The 20096-nt window shown below is 45.9% G+C and overlaps 1 protein-coding gene and 1 long non-coding RNA gene across 17 annotated transcripts in view; one reads left to right on the top strand and one right to left on the bottom strand.

The window, feature by feature from the left end:
- Positions 1-15542, bottom strand: part of KCNMA1 (potassium calcium-activated channel subfamily M alpha 1) — a 566228-nt gene extending 550686 nt beyond the window's left edge. For 14 of the 16 annotated variants that reach the window (XM_081191547.1, XM_081191548.1, XM_081191543.1 and 11 more), the window contains exon 1: positions 14939-15310. In XM_081191547.1, coding sequence (XP_081047673.1) covers positions 14939-15295 — 357 coding nt within the window. In that variant the 5' untranslated portion in view covers positions 15296-15310. Of the gene's footprint in view, positions 1-14938 lie in introns of all 16 variants that reach the window. The other 2 variants (XM_081191546.1, XM_081191549.1) reach the window with 2 other exon arrangements.
- Positions 15543-15675: 133 nt separating this feature from the next.
- Positions 15676-20096, top strand: LOC308585828. Its single transcript, XR_014007600.1, has 2 exons — positions 15676-17147; positions 17179-20096. It is a non-coding gene; the product is annotated as an uncharacterized lncRNA (long non-coding RNA).

Genomic DNA, 20096 nt, shown 5'->3' with positions numbered 1-20096 from the left:
GCAAAGCTTTGCATTGGTGCACCTGATCCCTGCAAACCACGAGGGGACTGCACCAATCCTCTTGCTACTCCAAACAAGCTAGCAGGATCAACATGAGCAGTAGAGCTTGGCGCTTCTTGTGCCAAATTCCTGTTTGCGCTGCTCAGAGCTAAAGCTGTAGTGGCAGGGCTCTTTGAAAAAAGTTTTGAATTCTGCACTTCAGATCCAGTATGCATACTGCACTAGGATTTGGGGGACTGGGGTTCAAATCCGTTGGCCATGGAGTTCACTGGATGACTTCAGACCAGTCAACATCTCTCAGCCAAACCTACTTTGCAGGGTTGTTGTGAGGATAAGATAGAGAGAGGATAAGTTGTGTATGCCACCTTGAGCTCCCTGGAGGAAAGGTGGGATATAAATGTAATAAGAATAATCTTATGCTTCAAAAGGCCAGTTTCTGTAACCTGCATAAGTTATGCAAGTTAAGTACATGTACATCTTATATTCCACCATTAATTTTGGTTCTGCTAATCATGGGGAGCAGGTAGGCACTACACAGGGCATTGAAATCCTGCCTTCAACCACTGAAAACCTTGTTCCGCAACCCCTGGAGCTTCTGAGATTTTAGCAGATCTTGCCTACACATTTTCAGGCCTAACTTCACAGCCGTAAGCACACAAAAAATGTAAGGAAGTTGCATTCCATTACAGTGGTACCTCGGGTTAAGAACTTAATTCATTCTGGAGGTCCGTTCTTAACCTGAAACTGTTCTTAACCTGAGGTACCACTTTAGCTAATGGGGCATCCCTGCCGCCACCACCCTGCCGCCACTGCACAATTTCTGTTCTCATCCTGAAGCAAAGTTCTTAACCTGAGGTACTATTTCTGGGTTAGCGGAGTCTGTAACCTGAAACGTCTGTAACCTGAGGTACCACTGTAATTTATGGCTATATATTTACTGCTATATATATTTACCTGGACTGAGCAACAATGTTTTTCTTTCCTTACTTTTTCCTCCCAGATTTACATGGCTTCCCCCTGCCCCTAAGAAACCTATTTAGTGTTGTGATATTTTGCTCCAGGAATCAAAAACTCCAGTGGCTACATGAGGCTCATGTTCTGTGATCCTTCAGCAAATAGGATAGTTTGCATCATCTTTCTGCATCATAATTTGACTAGTAGTATGGAGAATAAAACGGATTTGTTTCGTTCAACATGCTTCACGGGTGTAACTCAGGTATTCTTTTTTTTCCCTCTGCGTGCTATTAAATGGCTAAGCAATTGGAGAGGCAACATTCCCTGCGAGGCAGGAGAAAAGATAAATGAACAGGGAGGCAGCTGGTTGTAAACTGTCACAGATAGGAGTGAGAGGCGTAAACACGGTTGCTTCATCTCTTGCAGGCTGGCTGGTACCTGACTCATTGAAAGATCAGAGAACATTACAATTACATTTACGTATTTGTATCCATTATTTGATTGCATAGCAGAGAGCATTTGGCACTTGGCTTGAGTGGGAAAGCCAGCCTTGGTAAGTGAGTGAAATATTTTGCAAGCCCAAATGCCGTCATATCTCAGGAAAAGCCTCCACTGGGCACATCCTAAGCCTGCCCACCCACCACTCTGGCTGAATCACCCACAGCACTTAGGCAGCCTCTTTCCCTCTCAGTCTTTCTTCTTTATTTGGTGGGATGGTTCTCTCGCAAATGTTCATCACTTGATGACTGCAATATCAGGTGATGATGGCCTGCATAAAGAGCACTCCAGTGTTGTACACATACGTATGAATTAGTCATAGGTTTTTGCCTTCAACGTGCCCAGTCTCATACCCAGCTGCCCATAGATACATATCCCTGTTCCACCAGTCTTTTCTTCCCTCTTTATCCCCTTCTATCCTGTGACTTTCTCACTTTTCTCAACCTTTTCATGCAACCAAGGCAGCACCTGGGGTCAGATGAAAACATCTGCCTTTTCTCATTCACCTCCTGCAGACAGCCACCACCTGCAGCATTTTCAGCCACAGGAAGACGAATATATTGATCTCTTTCCCTACTTTTACCTACAAGACTGGGAACAGAAACCACTGTCCGAGACTGAGATGTGTTCTCTAGTGCTGCTTGTCATTTTAGCTGGAAAGGCTTGCTGAGAAAAAAAAATTCTACTCCATTTAACTTCAAAGACAATTGCAAACATATAAGAGCAATGCTCTGTGAAACCTCAAAAGCCAGAGAGAGACTTTCCAGTAGTTGGGAGGGGGGACAAGGTTATAACGTTCTGCATAAGTCATACCTCCTTCCTGTGACTAACATCAGCAGAGTAAGACATGCTAGATTTTTGGATTTGCAATAATCTGCACAAAGTTCAGATTTCATCTTTTCTTGGTGAATAGCCGGAGTTCACTTAGAGCAAATATGTATTTTGTGACCACACAGTACATACTAACCTTCTTAAAAAATACAATTTTTAAAGTATTTCTAATACATTTATAAGATCCAGCCAGCTAAAGTTTACATTTGGCAAGCTTAGTGAGGTAAATGAATATGTGAAGGTTTGGTTGATTGATGAATACAACACCAAATATCGGATGAGGCAGCTGAAAACATTCACTCCCTATCACAACACCTCAGACAAAATATCAGCTCATTATATAAAGCACAATACATTTCCTTCCAATGAAAGCAGTTCTCAATATGAATCATCAACAGATGAAACATGGAGCAATGTTCATGTATGAATTAGCCCAGGTATCCATTCTGAAATGTGCATCTGTCAAACAATAACAACAATCCCCAAGTATTGTGGGCTCCAGACATTCGATGTATTGTGAAAGTATGCATATTTGTGCTCCTGATGGCATACTGGTGCATTCAAGCTATACGAAGCTACAATTTACAGTCAGAACATTGGAACATGTAGTCTACTCTTGTGTAGTCCAACGTTCAGCAACAATTACTCAAAGTCTAAGGCAGAGGTCATTGTAGTGTTTGAGTCACGTCCATGTTTTACATATATTCCAGTTCACAAAGGGCTGGAACAGTTCCAGCCCAGGTCTTGCATAGGGGCTCTAGAGACCAGTTCCTGAGGTGGCAAAGGACTGAGATTTCTAGTGCTCTCTTTGTTATGCTTGATGTTTGCTTGAGATTTGGTGTTTTGTTTCGTTTTGGGAAGCATTTTAGCGACCATCCTTTGTACTGCTCCTACAACTTACAGTTCTTTCACTGAAGATGCCAAGAGCTGAACCAGTGACCTCCTGCTTGCAAAAAATGTATTCTGCCACTGAGCCATGGACCCCCTAAGAAACCCATTTTTAAAATGTTTAAAATACTCTGGCGCTTTCTTGAAAGCTTTAACCAAAATAAGTAGGCTAGTTCATTTGAGAACCAACATAGAAGGTTATTCATTTCATGTTTTGGTTATTCCAGCCTAAGACCACCTGTAATTTGAATCAAAGGCGGGTCAAGACGACTCCCCAAAACATCTGTTTTCACAGAAACAGCTGCCACGTGGTTCAGAGTTGGGTTTGGGCAAATGTGTATGATGCCCACTGGCACTTGGAGAGATTCTATATTAAGTCTCATGCATTTAAGGGTACTGCTGGCCTCCAGAGTCAAAGCCAGTGAGAAAATAGAAATATACTAGACTGCCTTCCTCAATTTTCATGTCTCTCTCCCTCTCTCTCCACATGAAAGTGTGATATAAGAGAAAATATGCAGACACCCAAATGCCTTTCAAGGGACGGGAGAGGGGAAGTTGCAAGGAAAGGCCAGCTCAGTCAGTAGAGATCAGCTCAGTCGGTAGATCTCAGGGTCGTGTGTTCGAGCCTCACATGGAGTAAAAGATACCTGTATTGCAGGGAGTTGGACTAGATGACCTGAGGTTCCCTTCCAACTCTTCAATTCTATGAGCTTGTTCTGGGCCTGAATAAAATTAACCCTTCATTGACTGAACTTATTTTCATAAAAGCCCACCATCCTTCCATACCCAACTGGGGTCCCCAATATCTGAAATACTGTTTCCTTCCAACAGACTCTCTCGGGTGTTGAGATCTGCAGAGGTGGCTCTCTTGATAGTTCTGCCCCCCCCCCTCTCTCTCTCTATATATATGCACCAATGACAACATATCCTATCTAAAGGGCTGCCATATGGAGGATGGAACAAGCTTGTTTTGTCCTGCTCCAGAGACCAGGACCCAAACCAATGGTTTCAAGTTGCAAGAACTGAGATTCTGACTAAACATCAGGACAAACTTTCTGACAGTAATAGCTGTTCGATCAGTCTCACAAGAAGTAGATGCTTCTTCCCTGGAGGTTTTTAAGCAGAGGTTGGATAGCCATCTGTCATGTATGATCTAGTTGATATTCCTGAAATGGAGGACTAGAAGACCCTCAGGCCTTCCAACTCTACGATTATCTCTCTTGGTTAAATAAACTTTGTCTTTACCCTTCTTCAGTGTTAGTTTTCCTTTCTTCCTTAACTTCAGCAGCAACAAAATATGACCAGGGGATGGGAAAATCTGGAGCTAGGTCAACATTAGTGCACTGTGAGTCCATTGGAAACAATGAATTTGCCTCAGGTAAAGGAAGGGGGAAACAGGAGGAGAAAATGGATGCCCAGCCAGTGATCAGTCACCCTAGGGCACCTGAGCATGCGTTTTGACACCTGGTACTTGAAATCTAATTCAGGTTCTATCGATACATTTAAGCTGCAATTCTATACCGAGCCTTCCATGAGACTTACTTTTGAGATCGGTTTGCACTCTGAAAGACTGTAAATGTATCCAATTTAGGTTTTTGCTGCTTCACATTGACTGACAAGGGATCTCCCCAAAGTGCCCCAAAATGTCTAGCTGCAAGCTTGCTGGCCACCTTCCAACATTCATAGTGGAGAGAATCTCCGTTCTACTTTGGATAGCAATACAGGTGGTCCTTGATACATTTCTTTTTTTTAAAAAAAAGTAATGTGTTAAATACATAAATATAATAAATGATTTAATAAACTGTCTATTATTAGTAGTAGTACAAAATTTATATATTACCCTTTATCAAAAGATCCCAGGGTGATTTACAACATTAAAAACATTTTACAGAGCATAAAAAAATTATACAAAGCATAGTAATAGGCAGAGTAATAATAAAATAATCATAATAACAGCCCCCATTACCTTTAACAGGCCCTATGTTATTTAATAGGGACGCAGGTGGCGCTGTGGGTTAAACCACAGAGCCTAGGACTTGCCGATCAGAAGGTCGGCGGTTCAAATCCCCGTGACAGGGTGAGCTCCCAGGGTATAATAATAATTATAATTATTTGAATAAGGATGTCCTATTCAAATAATTATAATTATTATTATACCCTGCCCATCTGACTGGGTTGTCCCAGTCACTCTAGGCGGCTTGCAACATATATAAAACCATAATAAAACATTAACTATGAAAACAAATCCCTATATACGGATGGCAGGTTGGGTAACTCCATACCCTCCAACATTTCTCCAATTAAAATAGGGACAACGTCCTAAGGAAAAGCAGGATATTCCAAGTTCAAAACATAAACCCAGACATCTTCTGTAATGCAGGAACTGTCCCTGGAAAACAGGGACACTTGGAGGGTCTGCGATATAAGTAAATAAGCAATCCTCAAGCCAAGGCATTGGGCTTTACTACATAAGGGCAAACTGTGCCCATGCCATTTCAATGGTTAACTGCTATCAAGTGACTTAAGGTAAGGGTGGGGCTTTAGCACCTTATTGTGCCCACAGCCTGGTTGAAGCAAGGCAACGTTGGATCAACTCCAGATGCCGCCAACATTATCCAGAAGACTGGAAAGACTCCAGGACATTGCAGGTCTGAGCCACAAGCAGAATCGGGTGCACCTCAGGTCACCCTGACCTGGGTTCTGAAGGTGTAGTGCAAACAGACCTGCTGGAAACATCACAAGAAATTCAGACGATTATGGAATCAACCAGTAACCACAGACGTTTCCTTCCAATGCCGAAACGTCCAACTCCACAGTGCAGAATGAACATAAATAGTACAAACGGGCAGTGTTTTATGGGACCTTCAACAACATGCCTGGAATGTGAGGGGGGGCTTTCCCCCTTTCCCTCCCACCTTGAGGCCTTTCCTCTGCTGTGCTATATTAGTGGGATCAGATTTAGGGCTGACAACTATGTAGTTGTGAACCTGAGCATTTGATTACTACACAGTAAGGGGAAGTTGTGGCATGACAGTAAAGGTAAAGGGTAAAGGGACGACTGGGGTTGCGGCGCTCATCTCGCTTTACTGGCCGAGGGAGCCGGCGTACAGCTTCCGGGTCATGTGGCCAGCATGACTAAGCCGCTTCTGGCATGACAGTAGAGGCAAGTTAATCTACTGTTTTCTTATCTCTTCAATCCACCGCCATCAGTTTTCTGTAAATCCTGCCAGTGCATAAGTCCTTTGGGGTAAAATTTATTTTTTCTTTTAATTTACAGGTGTGTGTACTTCTGCATACCAATCATACCCAGGTAGAAACCATTTGCTTACTTCTGGGTAGTCCTGTTTTGCTTCCAAACAGATAATAATAGTAGTAGTAGTAGTAGTAGTAGTAGTAGTAGTAGTAGTAATTTATTTATACCCCGCCCACCTGGCTGGGTTTCCCCAGCCACTATGGGCAGCTTTCAATAGAATATTAAAATACAATAATCTATTAAATATTAAAAGCTTCCCAAAACAGTGCTGCCTTCAGCCTGGGTGATCATGTGATCACCCAAGCTCACAATTAGAATGATTATGGGCCATCTGATATGCTATTCCTTGCATTTATACACTTTATATCGCAATGTCATGAGCAACAACCCATGAATAAGAATTCATCTAATTCCCCAATATTTTTTCCCCATTTTTAGATACAAACCAGGACCCAAGTTAAGGGAAGAACATCAAACACAATACATATTTCTCCCTAGATCATACAAGCAACCAGTACATCTTAAAATTGCACAGTTATACTGTACTTTTAAAAACTGACATTAATAATTCAATTCATATCTTTAATAGAGAAATCACTAGTTATATATATATTACTCTGCTCTGCTGACTAACCCTAACCCTAACCCAGCTACAAGTAGGGATTCAAACAATTGAATACTTCTCTAAACAAGGGGTAGGGGGCCCCTGCACATAGAATGGCTGTGTAGATTCTTCCCCCCTCCCCAACATACTAATTGTTGTTTTTTAAATGTTCAAGAAAATATTGAGTTTCTTTTTTGCTTTTGTAGGAAGGAACGCTCAGTTATGTGAGCTCCCACCTGCAATTTGAAGTGGTACTTCCAGACAAAGGTTTATCACCTCTCAGTGAGAACCAAACTACATGTTACACCACACCAATGGTTTATCTTCTGTCTATCCTTCAACTTAATGCAGCCACAAGGAAGGAGAGGCTGCTAATTTGAACAGGGAAGTGGCTTAGGGATTTTCAACTCTGTTTCCCCATCCTATTGTGCCAGTCTAAACCACATACCCCCAAGCTGCTATTTGAGAAGAAATGATAATGCAGGCAACTGCATTCCACCCACCAGCAAAATGTAATAAATGGGTGAGGAGGGAAGGGATTGGGACAAAAGTGCAGGGAGGGAAGTGTTAAGATGCCTCCAGGTTGCATGTGAAGTCCAATTAGCAGTTCCTTTCCCTCACTATAGCTGTATTTAGTAAAAGCAAACAGGGGAAGATTAATCAACTACTAATCTCCAGATGCAGCATGCAGTGAGAATAAAGTCATGAGAACTAGGCCCTTATGTTCAAAATGATGCCTCCTTTAATAATAATATAAAAACCCACACTGTATACAATACCAGCATGCTTTGCCAGGGAAATGGCCAGAACGTCTCTCTTTCTTTTTTCTCTCTAGTATGTTCATTTGTGTGATTTGCAAGGAGGAGAATTTTATGTGGGAGAGATTCAAGCATTTGACATCTTCCCACAGACACACTCGCAATCTGAAATGGTGCAGCTCAGCAATGGATAATGTGGGTCTTCTTTGGCTGATCTGCTTCTCCCTCTTGTATGGAAGCAGTGCCTTAAATCCCAGTCAGCTTTCCTCCACCTGCTGCCCTCCAGATGTTTCAGACGGCAGTTTCTATCATGCCTGACCATTAGGCACATACTGCCTGGGGATTATGAGAGCTGTTTTTATCACGTATTTTTTATGCTGTGAACCCCCCTGAGAACTAAAGATGAAGGGTGACACTAACTAACTAACTAATGACAACAACTGCAACTACTACAACACCACGGAATTATTAGCACCTCTCCAGGAATTGTTGGGGGAATTCTGTGGAGGGAGCCATGATAGTTACATTAATATAAAGCTTATAAAGAGGTTTGTATTGTTGAATATGCTCCCTGCCCCAACATATACCCTTAAAAGTACAACTCTGTTTAGAAAATCCAGGTGTCTTTGAAAATCTCCCACTTGCTTTCCTCTGCCCTCTGCCAGACAGACACTCACAGATCTGAATTTGTTTGCTCCCAGGCATAAAATCATTTCTCCACACGGCGGAAACCAACCCTCACATAACTAAGATGTGTGGGATTGAAAGCAAGGGGTGTCACCCAGGAGTGAGCAATCTTACTCATTTTTATTTTTTGTTTCACCTACTTTGCATTTCCTTTCGCACATTGGAGGGCCAACTGTTCCTAAATATAGTGAAAGTTTTTGCTTTGTTCCATCCCCTGTTGGAAATAAACCTTGCCCCTTCTCCCTTTCTTCCCTTTCCATTATACCATGGCATCAGAAACCTTAAGGTGCAAAGTATGCACAGCTAAACAAGTTATTTGGGAAGTAACAAGGCAGAAAATCAAATAAGCGGGGATTTGTGTAGCCCCTTTAATGGCCAAAAAAATACAACAACAATAAATGAAATAATATAATTTCCTGATTTTTAATGACACCCCAAAACACTGCCAGAGGTGCATGCCTCAATTTGCCTAATGTTAAAGGGCCCTGGTTGGGGCTTTGTAACATATTGAGAAGATGGAGCATTCAGAAAATTAGAGAAAAGAGCTCTCACAAGAGAGGAAAGTGAATGCATGAAAGCATACTAGGCATTCTGCAACCAATACTGGTCTGAAGCTCATATGGCTGAACAGTGGCGAAGGAGAGTTAGAAGAAAAAGAAAACAAATCAAGTTTTGGTGAAATGAAGACAGCCCAACAGCCATGTATTTTGTAAATGTGTACAATTACTCAACTAAGGGACACATTTTAATGATATGAAATGTATATTTAAAACAACAGACCAGAAGAACACATAGGCCTTTCAATGTCAGTAATATTAGCTAGAGAAAGGCAGTAAGGAAACCTACACAATATACAACCTGGCCAGGAAACATCAACAATATATGGCATGTTCAAAAATAATGTTCGACTGCGCAATATGTGCTTTCAGTTTTGAATGAGAAGGTTTCTTTTCAAAGACAGTTTATGAAGTGTCAGCTATTAGCTTGCTCAGGGGCTTAGGAAGGGCAGCATGCCAGGAGGAGTGCCATCTCTGCAGTTTCTCTTGGACTTTAAGCACAGCACAGTACAGCACAATTCAGCCACCCTGTACTACTGATGGTGAATAAGATAAAGTGGAGATGTCTGACTCTCCAGATTTATCAACGACTCTTTGAGAGATGTTGCAGGGTTAACTGCCTGGGCAAGTGGGGCATATAACTTAGAGCCCACTCTGGCTGTAGAAATTGCTAATACTGCTGGACATTCAAAGGGTGGAAACTTGATCCTACAACTGAGTCCACAAGGATGACCTGGCAGGATGACCTGGCAGCCCACAGAAGAACTATAGGTACTTTGTCCAGTTCTGTAACTTTGGGATCAGGTGCTCAAAGGAAATATAGGTAGTGCTGGTAATCATCTCCAAACAATTTCTGGGTATTTGTTGACTTCTGGACTTCCTTAAATATGTTTCTTGCAACAAACAAAGGACAGCACTTGAATATATTTATTGATATATATAAACATAGAGAGAGGGACGTGGGTGGCGCTATGAGTTAAACCACAGAGCCTAGGGCTTGCCGATCAAAAGGTCGGCAGTTCGAATCCCCATGACAGGGTGAGCTCCCGTTGCTCGGTCCCTGCTCCTGCCAACCTAGCAGTTTGAAAGCACATCAAAGTGCAAGTAGATAAATAGGTACCGCTGCGGTGGGAAGCTAAACGGCATTTCCGTGTGCTGCTCTGGTTCGCCAGAAGCGGCTTAGTCACGCTGGCCACATAACCCGGAAGCTGTACGGCGGCTCCCTCGGCCAATAAAGTGAGATGAACGCCGCAATCCCATTACCTTTACCTTTAAACATAGAGAGAGAGAGAGAGAGAGAGAGAGAGAGAGAGAGAGAGGAAACTCCTTCAGACCTATCTAGCTATTTGGCTTTCCTTTCTGAGGAGCCAGCTCTCTTCAAAAATATACATTTGTCATCATATAAATAGAGACGAGTGTTACAGCCCCAACAAATCTTCCTTTCCAAAAACTCACATTTCCATTTCCCCTCCACAAAAAGAATCTGTTCAGCAGGAAAAGGCTATTGCTGTTATTTACTTAGCAAGTCAAAATGAATTTTAAAGCTTCAAATTACCCCATAGCTTATGATAGCATCCTTTCCAGAGTAAAACCAGTTTGAAATGCTAGCAATTCGTCTGCTGGAAGATCACAGGTGCTTTTAGGAAACTCTGAGCATTCTACGACCTAACTACACCCTCCCCCCCAAAAAAAAACCAATTCAGAAATTAGTAAGTAATTGCACAAGATGCAATGCATAAAGCATACTTGATCCCCCACCTATTTTGATGGGATTTAGATGCACCTAACTTTCTCAAGGTTGCATTCATAATTCTCAGCATAGCAGTGTTATTTCTGTCATCACACAGACACACATACATCCCTACTTCATCACCACTTTCAAATTAAAAATAAAAATGAATCCACGTTTGCCCAGCCAGGTTATGCCATATCTTGGGGGATGGAGGGGAAGCCGATAGCTGAATGTCAAATCATGACAGCAACCTAGCAACCATATATATTTAAAAGGTTTGGGTGCTTTTTGTGTAGCTGGGTGCCAGGAATAGCTGAAGCAGATCTATTCTTCCATTCGTAATCCGAAAAATGTGAAAAGGGGAAGGGAGAAACTCCAGCTGCTGGCCTATTTTGGAGGGTCCAAATAGCCTGTCAGATGCCACATTAGCAAATATAGAGCATTAACACTGTTTTAGCTAAAACGCATTCTTACAAGGACTGGGGTGGGTGGGTGGGGATCCTCATTATACTCTGTTTCCTAACCTTCAAAATGGGATGGCATTTGAAGCATATTTTACCTTCTGGGTAGCTATACATAAAACTGGAAGGGGAAATCCTAACAAGGCAGCTGTAAGCCACATTACACATCGTTTGGAGTAATCCCACTGAGCAGGAAATGGCTGTTGGCTTCACTGTTTGCCTTGACAAGAATCTCAAATCCACAGTGGGGAAATATATTTATTAGGACCTACCCAAGCATCACAAAATAACAATCAAGGTTTTGAGTTCTCCAGAACTCTTCATCAGGCTATGTATTAAGCAAAGGGGAAGTGGGAGGGGGGTGAGAACGAAAAAGTTGGCATGATGTTAAAGTCCTTAGCAAGAGTCGAGTCATCCCTTTACAGGAAGTTGGCAGTGAAGAGGCAACACTTTGCTTCCCTGAGACGTCCCTTTTGAGCTTTTTCTTGATGGATGTTTTGTCAAAGCTGACATGCTCCAGGTTTTAGTGGGCCTCTAAAGCTTGAGGAGGAAGGGAGATGGCAGGGTTGGCGCTGCTCACATTCACTGGGCTGATTCACACATATCTGCTCATCACTTGATGAGAAAGGAGACGTTTCACATCTCAAATGCAACTGAGTCCATTCACATGCCGAGCTGCACATCTGGAAATGGCATGCATGTGCTAATGGACCCAGGAAGGGACAACCAAGAGAGTGTCACCAATGCTGAAGGATAACGATTAGCCAAGTCAACAGGTTCACACAAATATATATGAAAAATAAGCTGCCTTGAGACAACTTTGTTATCATTTCACCTTTCAGCAGTGGTTGCCCCCATCGCCCTCAGGTGTACAGGGAACAGAAGCAGAACGAACCAAGAAATCTTGCTTATACCATGTTCCATCATTTGCCAGATTTGATGGAGAACCTTTGGCCCTCCACATGTTGCTGAACTACAACTCCAATCACCCCCAGCCATTGGCAATGCTTGCAGAGGCTGATGGGAGCTGTAGTTAAGCAACATCCAGAGGGCCAAAGGTTCTGCATCACTGGTATAACACATGAAACATTGGTGAGAGGTGTGGATTTTCCGCAGGTGTTGGTTTTCCAGTCTTATTTTTTTACTTCTAGTCTCACAGCAGCAGAGACCTACAGCCAGTGAGCAGGAGATGGAGTCGGGCAGCAAAACGCAGCGGCTGGCTGACTTGCTCAGTGTAGCTCATGGCTCAGTATGGCTTGTTTTGCGTAAGTGGTATGGGACTTCTTTTGCTCAAGTGGAGGGCAGAGGGCTCTAGAGGCGGTGTCTGTACATCATGGGACTAGGGCTACAATCCTGAACAAAATGAGGCTGCTTAAATCCTACCAAAGTCAATGGGATAGGAGTAACCCAACTATGCACAGGATACCCACTGACTGACCCAGTCCAGAGAAATTTACATAGCAATCCTTTGCAAGTCTACAGAAAGCTAATTCTCACTGTGTTCCATGCGCTTGCTCCCTAATAAGTGTGGTTTAGGACTGCAGTCCTAGTTGTGCTTCCGTCCCACTGAAATCAACAGCACAAGTTAGTTGTGAGCTGCCATTTCAGTGGGTCTCAGGAGTGAGAAGCTTGCTCTGGATCAGGGACAATATTTCCAAGACCAATCCTAGGTCGGCTGTAGCCCAAGTATGGGAGCATAACACACAAATGCAGAAGTAAATTCCATTGAAATCAATGGGGGGCTTGCACCCAAAGTAACTGGAGAGACCACAAAATATTCGGCCCACTGAAATCAATCAGCACAATCCTGTGGGAAGCCTTCCTGCACAAGCACCAGCAAAAGAAACCCCAGTGGTGTGCTCCTCTGTAGCTCTCTGCTTCTTTCAACGGAGCTTGCATGGAAGTAACTCCTCACAGGATTCTGCCCAAAATGTGTTTTCGGACAGCCGAAATCCCAAATGTCTTGAGTTAATGGAGTGCAATGGGCAAGGATCCCATGGATTTCAGAGAGGGTGAGATACTCAAAATCCTGGCTGCATCGACATTTGTGTGTAGATTCAGACCTGTTTCCTCCCACCACCTATTGCTCAGTTATTTTACTTGACAGTTTTCAGCAGTCACCTTAAGGGGGGCAATGTGGCCAGGTCTCTTCCACAACAATACTTCTGGCAAGCTATAATGTTTCTGCCTCTACAGTGCTTATGGGATTCTCCCTCCATGGCAGATGACAATTCCACATGGATTCTGCTTACAAAGAAGGCGGGAAAGAGCCATACAGAGTGGCTCAGTTTGAATTCTGACCTTACAGGGAGCAAGATTTTGATTAAATGGGAAGAAACAGGGGTGAACGAGAAGGGGTGGGCAGTGTGTGATTGTTTGTGGCAAGTATTGCAAATGGCAAATCCCGAATTCCCCCTTTCCTCACCAAAACGCATTCACTGTCATTAGATCTAACATGAATGGGCAGTAAAACTCTTGAATTTGATTATACATATTCTGAGTTACCATTTGTAACTTTGGGGGCCACCGAATCCACGTTGTTAGCTAGTTGATCCATTGATTTGTTACCACCTATGGCTAAACCAAACAAAATGTGATTTGGACATAGCAAAATCGACAGTACTTGCCGTTAGAAAGTCAAACCCATCGGAGTGCAAGAGAGACCTGGCAGCAATAATAGAGCAAATTGGGTAGCAAGTTTATTACTGCCAAGGAATGGTTCCTTCTCAGCCTGTGAGGTGGGGAGGAGTAGCTGAAGCCATCATTCAACAAGGAAAAGAGGAACCACCAGCACTGTTCTGAAGACTCCCTGTCCACTTCAGACAAAAGAAGTCTCAAGCTTTGAACCTCAGCTCACCCATGACCACTACTGAACTGCTGGCCGACACAATTTTATCCAGAATCTGAGGCTATTGCCTTTTGGGGATAACTTTTCATGCAGCAGCAACAACAACAAAGGTCCACTGCTCTCCTAGTACCAAAGAAGCAAGAGGCAACCTGGGGCAGTAAACACACAACAACTCTTGCTGAACCGATGATGGTTAGAAGGCAGGAGGTTGAATTACTGTCATTGTGTTAGAGTAACAATAAACCTTTGATGTTACTATGACTTCTATTAACGCTAAAACTCAATATATGGAAAACAGTATCAGAAGAGGAAGAAAGGGAAAATGGAAGGGGGAAATGAAGAGAATAGTAAACAAAGGGGCATGGGGAAAACATGGAGAAGGGACACAGTAAATCAGAAAGGACTAAAAGAAGTGAAGGAAAGAAAATGAATCTTCCCATCCCTTGCAGTTTACTTGGGACTAAGGCTGCAGTTTCCAAGGACTGAGCTGCATGTGACATTCAAAAGCACTTGCTCTCCTAAGCAGATGCCCTCAAGAATGAAGCCTCTGAACTCACTGGGACCCATTTCCCTGTCAACACGGAAAGGCTCCAGCTGCACGGTTGCAATCTTAACATACAGTTTATTTGTAAGTTTCCCTGAAATGAATTGCAAATAACACCAGGGATAGAAGGGCCGCTTCACACATTCTGCAGGTGTAAACCCTCACCTTCCCCCCCCCACTCCACGGCCATTCGCAGCTCCCTGGAGAAGACAACTGCAAGACACACGAATGTGCGCGCTTTGCACGACCTCAGCTTCCAGCCCCGCACTAGGCAACGTGTGAAGCGGCCCTCAAGCGGGAGAACCCGGGAAGAGAAACGTTACCTTCTCCTTGCCCCCACAGTGGCAGCAGACGGTCCACAGGTACTTGAGGGTCCTCCAGAGCAGGATAATAAAGAGTCCCCCGAAAAAGGTGACCATGGACGAGGCCAGAAAGGCCCACCACATGCGCTGCCCGCTGTCGCAGGGGACCTCCATGGTCATGGGGATGATGACCGCGTTGATCGCCTTGGCGGGCGCCGAGGAGGAGTCCGCGTTCAGGTTGCTGCTGGCGCTGATGGGGCTGTTCATCTTAATGCCGCCGCTGCCGCCGCCGCCGCCTCCTCCCGAGTAGTAGCTACTGGAGCCGCTGGAGCCGCCGCCGCCGCCGCCTCCTCCGCCGCCGCCGCTGCCATTTGCCATGGCTAACAGCGGGCAGGGCGCGCCGCCGGGGCCCCGGAGAGCTCCCGCTGCTGCTGCTGCCGCCGCCAGCGCCCTCGGCCAAGCCCATCCCCAGCCATAGCGCTGCTCTTCGGCGGGGAGGCGCGCAAGCCGAGCCTCAGCGCACGTCCAGGCAGGCGGCCGCCGCTCGGCACCTCTCGCTCTGGCGCCCTCGCCGCCGCCTTCCAAGATTCCGGCGCGAGGGAACCGAGCGGGAAATAAAGGCGCCGCCGCCGCCGCCGCCGCCTCCTCCCGGTGGCCAAATCAGCGGCTCCCCCTTCCCCCCACCCCCTCCCCGAAATCAAGCCAGCAGCCACCCCTCGCGCCGGCACCTCACGACGCCCGCCACGAAGGGGAGAAGGCGGGCAGACGCGCGCAGGTCCCGGCCGAGATCCGGGATTCGTCCCTTGGTCGCCTCACGATTTGAGCGCCAAGGCGGAGAGCGACCCCTCGTCAGTCGCGCCCTCTCTCTCTCTCCACCGACCGGAGAGTGAGCCCACGCAGCCCTCCTCGTTCGGCGTCTCCCTCCGGCAAGTCCAGCCCCTTCCTCTCTCCTAATTCAGCCTCCTCCACTCGCCCAGCCGGGCTTGCGTCGTCGCTGCGGCGGCCGCCGCCTCGCCTGCCATCCTCGGCTGCTGCTGCTGCTGCTACACGGCCGCCTCCTCCTCGCCGCCCGTTAGCAACGCGCCCAGCCCGCCGTTGCTGCGCGCCTCAGCTTCCCGGGCAGCTGGCGTAAGAGACTCGGGAGGAAAGCGGCGCCTTGTGATTCGGCCGCTGAGGAGGAGGCAGCGGCTTCGGCTCCCCAAGAAGAAGAAGGGGCTCCCCTCACGGCTGGAGGCCGAGCACGGACGGCTCCTGCCGGGCCAAGCTGCTGCCTGGTCTCGGGGCTCTCTCCAGGCACCCCCTCGCCTCCTCCCAAACGGCCCTGCGCGCTTCTCGGAGGCTGCCTCGAACAGATGGAGGCGAGCGAGAGAGCGACGCGCTTTACAGGTAGCGGCGCAGCAGCGGCGGGAGGAGCCAAAACGCAGGCGGCCCGTGTGACCTGCCGCTTCAACAAGTCCTCCTAGCACCACACAGAGAGAGAAGGCGAAGGGCTCCGCGCGTTGCTTGGACGCGGAGCAATTCGAAGGGCCGTGGAGGCGGCGGCAGCGCAAAAGGGACGCGCAAAAAACCCTGCGCGATCCTGGCACTTGCTGAATGGCGTGACGCACTGGCTGTCACTCTCTTCTCTCGCTCACTCCCCCCCCCTCGCTAATACGGTTGGAGTCCCAATACACCGATGTTTTCCCAGCCGCTCTCTTTTTCTCAGTGACTTGCATGCCTAATGGTCGGGCCGGGGAGGAAGGACCCCAAATGGCAAGAAGGAAAGGCGGCAGAAATCGGTCTCCCCGCACCCTGGCTCGCCTGTTTGCCATTCATTCTTTCTCTGCTTTCCTTCGTTCTCCATCGGAGGAGCAATGAGACATAGGAGGCAACCCGAGAGGGACACGATCCCCGCCGATTAAAGGCTGCTCTTAAAACCCAGCGTTCGGCTGGGATGGTTGGCGTTGTTGTTGTTCTTTATCGCGGCCCAGATCTGAAAGCAATCTTTGGCTGAGGGCAGGGAAGGAGGCCGTGGGTTCTGGGAAAATGAACGAAAGCAGCGAGCCGGATCTTGTGCCAGGGTTGAGTTGCAGAAACAGGTGCTTCGTGATGCGGGGGGGGGGGTTGTTTTGTTTTGTGCGGGCTTTTGTCGCTCTCTTTTTTAAAGCGAAACACCCACCAGGATTTTTTTTTAACAAAAAACATCTCCGTGAATATGGCTCGTGGTTTTAAAATTGGCACAGACAGCTGGGTGGGAGAGAGAGAGAGAGAGAGAGAGAGAGAGAGAGAGAGAGAGAGAGAGAGAGACTGACTTAATCCCAAAATGCAACAGAAGCAGCCTGGCAATGAAACCTACATGACATGCAGGGGAAGGGGAGGAGAATTCCAGGAGAAAGTAAAGCCCATTGTCAACGTCACAGCGACTGGATTCAGCCCGAGTCTCCCCTCGCGCGGAATTCCCAAAGCGCAAAAGCCAGTGCGCCTGGAGACCATTTGCACACGCGTCCCTCCGCGCCATCCGCAGAGATCTAGGCAGATCCATCCTCTCGCTCCCTCTCTCCAGCGGTAAACACCGCCGAGTCCGGCTGTGCACTGACGGACATGCTCTCCTGTTCGTCATATGTTTATAGCTCCTGCATAAAGCCACCATTATAAAATAATCGTTACTTAACCTATGACACAAGTGGTGTCCATTTTGGCATCTGTCACCGGGTTGTTTTTTCTTTCGCCTAAGCTGTCAGCCACTTGGGACTTTTACAGTGTTCCCTTTCGAATTATTGTGCAAAATAAAATAATATTATCTAATCCCCCCCACGCAGACAGGGAGTGCAATCCAGTGAGGGGTTCTCCTGCACAATCCCCACTGAAATCCCATTCATTTCTATGGGTCAACTGCCCATGAGATTGCACATCCTGCCAGCAACCCTGACTCAGTTTGTTTTGTTCCCATCTATGCAGGTCTACTCAGAAGTAAAGTCCATTGAATTCAAGGGGACTTACTTCCAAGGAATTGCATCGTGAGCCAATCACATGACTTTACAGTAGCATGTCTCATTAAAGGTAAAGGTAAAGGTAAAGGTACCCCTGACTGTTAGGTCCAGTCACAAACGACTCTGGGGTTGCACGCTCATCTCGCTCTATAGGCTGAGGGAGCCAGCGTTTGTCTGCAGACAGCTGCCAGGTCATGTGGCCAGCATGACTAAGCTGCTTCTGGCGAACCAGAGCAGCACACAGAAACGCCGTTTACCTTCCCTCCAGAGCAGTACCTATTTATCTACTTGCATTTTCATGTGCTTTCAAACTGCTAGGTTGGCAGGAGCTGGGACCGAACAACGGGAGCTCACCCCGTCGAGAGGATTCGAACCGCCGCCCTTCCAATCGGCAAGCCCTAGGCTCAGTGTTTAGACCACAGCGTCACCCATGTCCCCGCATGTCTCATTAGAGTACAACTAATAGTGGTACCCATAATGTTGCTGAGCTAATAAGGCTGTGATGCCTTCGAAATTGTGAACAGGTAGAGAGGAGCTGTTTTAGCAAAAGGAACCATTCATCTCTACCCTTTTTCAATAATGGGACTATGATGACACCCAGCTCTTTTTCTGTCATCATCTAAGACAGGTCTTAGATAATAATGGTGTGGCTGAGGGTCAATAACCTGAAGCTGAATTTTGACAAGATAGAGATCCTACAGAGTGGTGGTGCCTGGGTCAAGGAAGTGGTGAGGTGGCCTATTCTGAATGGGGCTGCACTTGCAGAGAAGGAGCAGTTTATTGGTGTGAGGGGGGACGTCTCTTTTTTTCATTACATATTGTATGCATTATGGTTATGATGTTGCAACTTATACTGGGTCTATGACAAAGGGCGGGATATATAAACTGCGACTGCAACCTACTGTTACTACTTAAAAATAGTAAGGATAACTGGGGCCTTATTCAGTCTGTCCTTTATGTATACCATTCAGGATGTCCAGCTCACCACTCCTAGAAGGGCTATTGGTAGGAAATGGAGTTGCCAGCAGTAAACTCCCATGCCCAGAGGGTGTGGAGATGGTGGATAATAGCCTTGGTATGAATTGATAGCTGTCATGCAATAGCATCTGGTGTTCAGCAGCTTGTCAAAATCAGAATAATATTCACAAGTCTAAAAGAACAGTGAAACGCTGGTGTTAAAATTCATGTTTAGATTTTCAATTTAAATCCCAGAATTTTAAAACTTTTCCCCATTTTTCTGCTTTTGGTTTGGTGGGTTTTTTGGGGGGTGGGGGGTGTCATTCAGCTCTCTTGGACAGTGTGACACACCAGTAGGGCAGCAGTGGCTGACAAGGAGCAGCAATGCGAGGACTTTTAAGACTGACCATACAAAAAGAAAAGGAAAGCCAAATACAGTGGTACCTCAGGTTAAGTACTTAATTCGTTCTGGAGGTCCGTTCTTAACCTGAAACTGTTCTTAACCTGAAGCACCACTTTAGCTAATGGGGTCTCCCGCTGCTGCCGCGCCGCCAGAGCACGATTGCTGTTCTCATCCTGAAGCAAAGTTCTTAACCTGAAGCACTATTTCTGGGTTAGCGGAGTCTGTAACCTGAAGTGTATGTAACCTGAAGCGTATGTAACCTGAGGTACCATTGTAAACTTTAAAATGCAGGGCTTCTGGTTTGGGCCAGCCTTTCCCAAAAATTAACTAATGTTTAATTTGGTATTAGGTATGTTATTGCAATGATTCCCAAACTCCACCCCCGCCCATGGCCCACTTGAAAATTGCTGAGGGTCTTGATGGATAACCCAATGAGTTTTCTGCCTGTTTTAGCCGTTGTAACACACTGTGCTAGATGTTCTATGATTTGGCTTCTAAATTGTATTTTTACAGACAAGTCATGAACCACCTGAATGAAGCTTGTGAATTCTTGTGGTCCACAGTCCACGTTTTGGGAAGCGCTGCACTTATTAGATATTTCTGCCCTTCTATCATAAAATCTCAAAACTGATCGCACCATTTTCAAACTCTATGGCTGCCATATTATACCCAATAACTTGAGAGCAAATTCCATTGAATTCAATGGGAGTGTACTTCTGAGTAGATGTCCATTGGATTACATTATAAAGCTGCAGTCCTATGCATACTCACCTGGCCCATTAAACACAGCAGGACATGCATAAGATTGTGCAGGACACAACTCAGAAACATTTCAAGATTTTTAAAACAA

This window comes from Podarcis bocagei (genome assembly GCF_964188305.1).
Source record: "Podarcis bocagei genome assembly, chromosome: 4".
Classification (NCBI taxonomy): Eukaryota; Metazoa; Chordata; class Lepidosauria; order Squamata; family Lacertidae; genus Podarcis; species Podarcis bocagei.
Note: the sequence above shows the minus strand (reverse complement) of the source record. Positions and strands in the feature narration are given on the sequence as shown.